The sequence below is a fragment of the Micromys minutus genome, assembly GCF_963924665.1.
Source record: "Micromys minutus genome assembly, chromosome: 14".
NCBI classification, from domain to species: domain Eukaryota; kingdom Metazoa; phylum Chordata; class Mammalia; order Rodentia; family Muridae; genus Micromys; species Micromys minutus.
Window position 1 is genome coordinate 24518071 of NC_137983.1, and position 8081 is coordinate 24526151.

Consider the following 8081-nt stretch of genomic DNA (forward strand, 5'->3'; position numbering starts at 1 on the left):
TCAGGGTCTTGTTCACTTTGCCTCTGACTAAGCTCTCCCTTTCATCTACAATGAACCTTCTTCACCATACCTAGGAGCAGTCTTCCTTTTTAAATTTTTTTCAGTTCATTATATCATGGTTTTTGGTTTACTGTTTTTAATGGGATTCATATGCATTCAGACCTGTGTGTTTCTTGTGCTTCTTCTTCTTCTTCTTCTTCTTCTTCTTCTTCTTCTTCTTCTTCTTCTTCTTCTTCTTCTTCTTCTTTGGCTCTTTTTCTTCTGTTTGTTCTGCCTATTCCTTTTTTATTGAATATTTTATGTATTTACATTTCAAATATTACCCTCTTCCTTCTCCTATCACCATCCCCTGCTTCTATCAGGATGCTCTCCCTCCCACCCACCCACTTCCACCTCAACACCCTGGCATTCGCCTACACTGGGGAAATGAACCTTCACAGGACCAAGGGCTTCTCCTCCTACTGATGCCAGACATTGCCATCCTCTGCTATATACGTGGCCAGAGCCATGGACCCCTCCATGTATACTCTTTGGTTGGTGGTTTAGTCCCTGGGAACTCTGGGTGGAGGTGGTTGGTTGATATTGTTCTTCCTTTGGGGTTGCAAACTACTTCAGCTCCTTCAGTTCTTTTTCTAACTCCTCCATTAGGGTCCCTGTGCTCAGTCTAATGGTTAGCAGCAAGCATCCTCATCTGTCTCATAAGGCTCTAGCATAGCCTCTCAGGAGACAGCTATATTAGCAAGCACTTCTTGGCTTCAGCAATAGTGACCGAGTTTCATGGCTGCATGTGCTATGAATCCCCAGATGGTACAGTCTCTGGATGGGCCATTCCTTCAGTCTCTGCTCCACTCTTTGTCCCTCTATTTCCTTTAAACAGGAACAATTCTGGGTTAAATTTTTGAGGAGGGTGGGTGGTCCCATCCCCCAATTGGGGGGCCTTGACTAACCTCTGGATATGTCTCTACAGTTCTCCCTCCCCTTTGTTGGGCATTTCAGCTAATCTCATTCCTGTTGGGTCCTGGGAGCCTCTTGCTTTCCTGGCATCTGGGACTAGCTGGTGGCTACACCCAGTTCCCCATCCCCCATTGCAACACATCTCTGTTAAAAATTCCTGACCCTCTGTATATCATTCCCATCTCCTCTCATACCTGATCCTGCCTCCCCCCTCTTTCCCTTCCCCTCCAGTCTTCCTTCCAAGTCCCTCCCACCCTCTATCTCCAGTGAGTATTTTGTTCCCCTTCTAAGGACTGAAGCATCCACATTTTGGTCTTCTTTCTTGAGCTTTATATGGTCTGTGAATTGTATCTTGGGTATTCCAAGCTTTTGGGCTAATATCCACTTATCAGTAAGTGTGTATCATGTGTGTTCTTCTGTGACTGGGTTACCACACTCAAGATATTTTCTAGTTCCATTGATTTGCCTAAAAAGTTTATGAAGTCGTTTTTAATAGCTAAGTAGTACTCCATTGTGTAAATGCATCACATTTTCTGTACCATTCCTCTATTGAAGGATATCTGTTTTTCCCCCAGCTTCTGGCTATTATAAATAAGTCTACTATGAACATAGTGGAACATGTATCCTTGTTATATATTGGAGCATCTTTTGGGTATATGCCCAGGAGTGGTATAGGTGGGTCTTCAGGTAGTTCTATGTCCAATTTTCTGAGGAACTGCCAGACTGATTTCCAGAGTAGTTGTACCAGCTTACAACCCCACCAAGTGTCCCTGGGATGAAACTTACTTGATCATGGTGAATGATTGCTTTGATGTGTTCTAAGATTCAGTTTTCAAGAATTTTATTGTATATTTTTGCATTGATATTCATAAGGGAAATTGGTCTGAAGTTCTCCTTGTTCTGCCCTATTCCTATTAATTTGATTTTGTTTTATTATTGTACCTTACATTATTCTTTACATGATTGTTTTCTAATGAGAGTCAGAAAGGTTGTGGATCTGGAGGGGACTGGGAGAGAAACTGGGATGAGTAAGGAGAGGAAAACCCATAATCAGAATTGTATGAAAAAAACATACTTTCAATAAAAGAGAAAAAAAGGTTGAAAACTTCCTTAGAAAATGATAAAACATATGCATATCAAAAACAAATAGGTAAACAAGCAAAGAACACCTCTAACACACACTTGGAAGGAAATGTCTTCAGTTACTAGTAGAGCCGAATGGAGTAGATACACAATTATAATTATGACTAATATATGGATTATATTGTCCATGGAAATTGCTGTGTGAAACTGTAAGGGACACACTGAACTTCAAGGTCCTTGGAGGTGACTCAAGGTGCTACTTGTGTTCCCTTTAGAGGCCACACTTCCTGGTACACAGTGATTGCTCGGCTAGTGTCTGTTGAAGGAACATGGGGATGCCTTTAGTGTTTGTCTGCGCTGGTGTCTTCTTTGACCTCTAGCAACATTGTAACAAGTCGCAGCCTTGTTTCTTTCTAACTCTAACCTTCCCCAACTGCAAATAAATACATCACCTATGTGCTCCTGGCATCCAGCCAGCGACCTCTGCTCTACTAAGTCTTTAGGCTCCCAGTGACATACAGCTGCAGCTCAATCAACACCTAACATGAAGAGTGCATGGATCAGCAGACATTTAAAAAGACGAACTGCCTTGTCAAATGTCCAAACGAAGGTTGGCAAATGTAGGGAAAGAACAGAGTAGGGGACTTGAAGTTAAAACGACAAAAAAAAAAAAAAAAAAAAAAAAAAAAAACCTAATTGCACTCATACTCGTGGAAGGAACTGCAGTTTGGGGAATATGCACAGTTATATTTGAACTGTCTTATCAGAGGTAAGGGGAAGTAAATCTCACATCCATATATTAAAAAAAATTAATTGCAATCACTTTCCCGGGATTAGATAGAGCTCCCCAACACCAAGCTGCTTATTACAGAGGCAGACGTAGCCAAGGATTCGACCTTCCCGAAAGGCTGAGGGCTCTGATTCCTAAGAAGCCGCCAGCCAACTGGAACCATCCTGCCCAGAATATGGCTGAGATTCCATTAACAGCAGAATATTCATTGAAGCCCTTTAGAGGTCTGTCCACAAGAGAATCCCAGGAGCTAAGAGTTAGATGAGGGGCTAGAAAAGGCGTGCCTTTTCCTTAGGAGTCCTTGGGGCTGAGTATCCTTGTGACAGGCTGAGTTAACAGAAAAGCCACACACCCACATTCCCTGCCAAAAGTATCCACCTAGAGTCCCTGCATTCCGCTTTTTTCCCCCTGATGGCGCAGAATGCCTAAATATTTTCTAATAGATTGAATAGTTCAAGGATTGAATGGAGAGAAGTCGGAGACAGGAGCTTGCCCGCTACTGTGAGGCAATAGCGGCATAAAAAAAGATGTTAGTATTTATTTGGGAGGAGTATGATTTATTTGCAGAAACGCAGAGCTCTGCAGAGGCCCCAATCCAGGCAGTGAGCTCTAGCTGGAAACGCCCTGACAACGGGGGAAGGAGTGGGAAGTCTGAAACCTTTTCCACCAAAAGCACAATGGTGCAGGATCGAGGTCAAAGAAAGCTTCGCTTGAAGCATCGGGCCCCCTTTCTGTCCCCAGGCTAAACCCTCGTGAGCTATAAATACAACGGTCCACAGGCAGCAGAGACACGGTGTTCCCTCGGCTCGCCCGGACAGATAACGTGAATTTGCCCTTTAAACGTCCCAAGCTGCAGGCACAGCCCCCAACCCACCCCTAGCTCCCGGAAGCGTCTTCGCCCCCAATGCCCTCTGCAAAGGAGGGGGATGGAGAGGGGCTGTCCAGGGACCAGCCCAGCCAATGCGCGCGGCGCGCTCGCTGGGGTCCCTCCTCCTCTCGCGAGACACCGAGCCGGGGATATAAGGAGGGCTGCGGTCAGGCGGGCGGTCCCTTCGCGTCGTGCAGGGACGGAGACGGGGTGGCGGTGCCTGGCCGGGCGTAGGCAAGAGCAAAAGAGCGGCTCCTTGCAGGCTGTGCGCGCCCGGCTTTCAGCATGGGAGATCAGGCTTTGAGCTTCCTTAAGGACTTCCTGGCAGGTGGCATCGCCGCTGCCGTCTCCAAGACCGCAGTCGCCCCGATCGAGAGGGTCAAACTGCTGCTGCAGGTAAGGACGGCTTGGGGGGCGCGATCGGGGCGCGGCAGGGCGCGGGGATGCGGGCTGGGCGCGCGCGGCTGGGCGCAGGGATGCGGGCGGGGCGCGGGGATGCTGCAGCGCGGGCGCGCGCGGCGCTGCGGAAAATCTGTGCTAGGCCGCAAGCCCTGGGCCTACGCGAAGGGGAAGGTGCCCTCTACGCAGTTACAGGTCCAGCGTCAGTGGCAGATTCCTGGTGTCGGGTGGCGCCCGCGTTGGGGTGTCTATATATGGAAACCCACCCCGAAGCTGGTCTACCTCGAGCCAGATCCTGAGCCCGGTACAGCAAGCGACATTCCATCCAAGGCCTCTTAGGCGGGCCTCACCCTTTGGTCACATCCTTTGCACTTTCTTATCTGCATCCACCTTTTACAATGGAAGCATCTGATTAATCAATGACTGGAGATGGCTCCGTGTCGCGTGCACTGCGCTATAACATTGATTTCATTCATCTTTCTATAACCTCTGCAAGATACGAGTCATCCTTGGCCTGTATTCACTGAGGCAGAAATTCAGAATATTCAGGACAATTCAGATCGCCTTAACCATCCTGTCCCCGTATAATTTTCTCCCTGGTCATTGAAGGGCCTCATCTGATTTATCCCAAAGGCAAACGCTATTCAATGGGGAGTAGCCATTTGGGCATTTAACCCTCAACACAAAATGCTCCAACAGATCGGCCACAGCAATAGTAACTCAAAAATTCATTACCTGAAAAATCGGCTTGAAAAATTTAAGACACCTGCTGTTGAGACAACCTTGTCTCAAGGGACATTAGAGTGAAGCAGGGGAATTGTCGTCTGCACTCAGGGAGGGATCTTTATTTGTATTTCCCATAAGCCTGCAGGGAATTTCCCTCAAATGCCCTTATAACCACTAAAAATTGGATTTTTTTTTAGCTTAGACAAGTAACTAACATTTATTGGTACTTTCTTGATAACAGAGTTTCTGATACATTAAAAAAAAAAAAACATTGAAATTCTCCCTTGTCTCTTGAAAGGGAAAGGGGGGGGGAATCCTGGGCATGGCTGTGCACATTTGTAATCCCAGCATTTGGGAGGCTAACAGGAAGATTTTTGAGTTCCAGGCTAGCCTGGGCTACATAGGATGACCCAATCCTTTCAATACAAGAAAAAAAAAAAAAAAAGAGGAAATACAAACCTTTTTTTTCGTCTTCTCTTCTCCCTGCCTGTTCTCTGTCACCCTCCCCCCGCCCCCACTAGGTCCAGCATGCCAGCAAACAGATCAGCGCAGAGAAACAGTACAAAGGCATCATTGATTGTGTTGTGAGAATCCCCAAGGAGCAGGGCTTCCTCTCCTTCTGGAGGGGTAACCTGGCCAATGTGATCCGGTACTTCCCCACCCAAGCTCTCAACTTCGCCTTCAAGGACAAGTACAAGCAGATCTTCCTGGGAGGCGTGGATCGTCATAAGCAGTTCTGGCGCTACTTCGCTGGTAACCTGGCTTCCGGTGGGGCAGCTGGGGCCACCTCCCTCTGCTTCGTCTACCCGCTGGACTTTGCTAGGACCAGGCTGGCTGCTGACGTGGGCAAGGGGTCGTCACAGCGTGAGTTCAATGGGCTGGGCGACTGTCTCACCAAGATCTTCAAGTCTGATGGCCTGAAGGGTCTCTACCAGGGTTTCAGTGTCTCTGTCCAGGGCATCATCATCTACAGAGCTGCCTACTTCGGAGTCTATGACACTGCCAAGGGTGAGAGAAGGGTCTTTGGGGTGGAAGGTGTGGGGAGGGCAGATGGCGAGAGAATTCTCTATGATCTATCGTTCTACAATGACCTTTGTGTCTGTTAGTTGCCTTTCCCACCTCTGAGCTAACCTGAGTTCCGAGGAGGTGATGCGATGTTTGGATAAATCAATAAGCAAAGGAGCCTCTGTGTCCCATACTGGTAAATACTGTGGCTTTAAGCTGCTCAGAGGACGCAAAGCCTCCCTCTAAGGCAACACAGCTGTTACTCAGTATAACTAGTCGAGAAGCTCCGTGTTAAAAGAGCTGTAGCTCCCTTGGATTCAGGGAAGACAGCAGCTGACTTTGATTGGTTACTTTGTTGCACTTAAGGGATCTTTGGGAGGAGCTGGTTCCTGTGGAAGGCAGGGTATGGAGTTGGGTTCCCAGCATTGTCTCTCCCTTCCCCTGCTTTTGACTGTCGTTGAGAGAAGCGCCTGGTAGCCATTTGCTTCTTGGCTCTGCTCACAGGGATGCTGCCAGACCCCAAGAACGTGCACATTATCGTGAGCTGGATGATTGCCCAGAGTGTGACAGCGGTGGCAGGGCTGGTGTCCTATCCATTTGACACTGTTCGTCGTAGGATGATGATGCAGTCTGGCCGGAAAGGGGGTAAGCATGAACTCCCCGAGTGTGAATCTTCCTTCCCCCCAACCCCCCCTGAGGACAAGCACCTGGAAGTGCTAAGTTGAAAGGCAAAATTTCTCTGTAAAGTCTTCAGAGATCAAGACTATAATTTCTCCTTTAGTTTTTCCTTAAGGGATTATTATTTTTTCTTTTTATTAAAGAAATTGTAAGAACACAACAAGGTTTTTAGAGTTGGCCCTATGTATTTAGCCTTAACAGCCTGGGTGCATAAACAAGGGCAAAGAAGTAATTAGATGTAGGCTTCTGTTTGTAGTTACTGGAAGTGTAAGTGAAATGGGTGATTTAGATAAATGAGAAATGTTGACCTTGCCTGCTTTGTTAGTTTCAGCTTCATAGGTACAAACATGAAACTGCCACACACATGCACAGGTACACACACCCCAAATGTGAGGAGATTTTGTATGATCCAACAGACCTACCTTTTATGTTTTCCTCCATAATCTTGGGCAGTGTAATCTGAGACCATGGCTAGTTTGCTCATCCATTAAAAGGTTAGCCAAAGTGTGACAGATACTCCTTCCTCACACTGCCTTCCAGTTTTAGTCCGACAGTCTGTAACTGGCTGGTTACAATAGTTTTTACATAACTAATCTCGAGTCTGAGAATTAAGGATGTTAGAAGACAGCTCAACCCTTACCCACGTTTGTCTCCGCAGCTGATATTATGTACACGGGGACACTTGACTGCTGGAGGAAGATTGCAAAAGATGAAGGAGCCAACGCTTTCTTCAAAGGTGCCTGGTCCAACGTATTGAGAGGCATGGGTGGTGCTTTTGTATTGGTATTGTATGATGAGATCAAAAAATATGTGTAATACTCAAGTTCACAGGTTCACAGACCCCATTGTGTGGTTTAACAGACTATTAAGGAAATAAAAAAGACAGATCTTGGATAAAACCAGACCATAAGGAATACCTCAGAAAAATGCTTCATTGAGTATTCATTAAACCACAAAAGTATTTTGTATTTATTTTACATTTAGATTCCCACAGCAGACAGAAGATAGCTTATCATACTTGTTCAATTAATTAACTGAAAAACTGATGCTGAAAAAGTAACTCAATGTGACTCATTAATAAAGACTACTCAATACACTTTATCTCCCTGAACTTATTAACTACTAACAGACTGAAAGGCATCACTGCATGTTTTCCAGCAGGACACATTTGTCAGAGACTCCAGTGTGCATGCCCTATACTGAACACTTCATAGTTTTCAAACATAAACAGGTCATGTACCGTCTTACCACACTTGCTGAAGGTTCAGATGTGGTAACATGAACAGAGCTCCCACAGTCCCCTGACTGACTTTCACTATCTTTTGGGACTCTGAGCGTTTGCTGAACTTTTACTCACAGGGGTAAAAATGTTGCATGCTTAAGAAGTGCTGTTTTTTTGTTTTTGTTTTTGTTTTAAATTCCTGCATAAAATCCTGATTCCTAGAAATTTTCAAGTGGACAGTTTTCACTGAAGAGCAGTTGTCACAGTTTCTGGGATAACAAAGCGCCACACACAGGCTGGGTCTGTATTCCTCATTGTTCTGAAACAGTCTATAAGGATCAGTTCTGGGGAGAACC

General features: G+C 46.1%; 1 protein-coding gene across 1 annotated transcript; it reads left to right on the top strand.

Moving 5' to 3' along the window:
• Positions 1 to 3866: 3866 nt before the first annotated feature.
• On the top strand, positions 3867 to 7599 carry SLC25A4 (solute carrier family 25 member 4). The gene is made up of 4 exons (XM_080928731.1): positions 3867 to 4091; positions 5342 to 5828; positions 6330 to 6470; positions 7162 to 7599. Exons 1-4 carry the CDS (start codon positions 3981 to 3983, stop codon positions 7317 to 7319), a joined length of 897 nt encoding a protein of 298 aa, XP_080784857.1. The 5' UTR covers positions 3867 to 3980; the 3' UTR covers positions 7320 to 7599.
• Positions 7600 to 8081: the final 482 nt, after the last annotated feature.

Bases quoted from the DNA above. Each gene is read 5' to 3' on its own strand.
- SLC25A4 (XM_080928731.1), top strand. From the start codon at position 3,981: ATGGGAGATCAGGCTTTGAGCTTCCTTAAGGACTTCCTGGCAGGTGGC. The intron at 5,829-6,329 runs GTGAGAGAAGGG...CTCTGCTCACAG, and splicing joins AGTCTATGACACTGCCAAGG to GGATGCTGCCAGACCCCAAG. The intron at 6,471-7,161 runs GTAAGCATGAAC...TTGTCTCCGCAG, and splicing joins GCAGTCTGGCCGGAAAGGGG to CTGATATTATGTACACGGGG.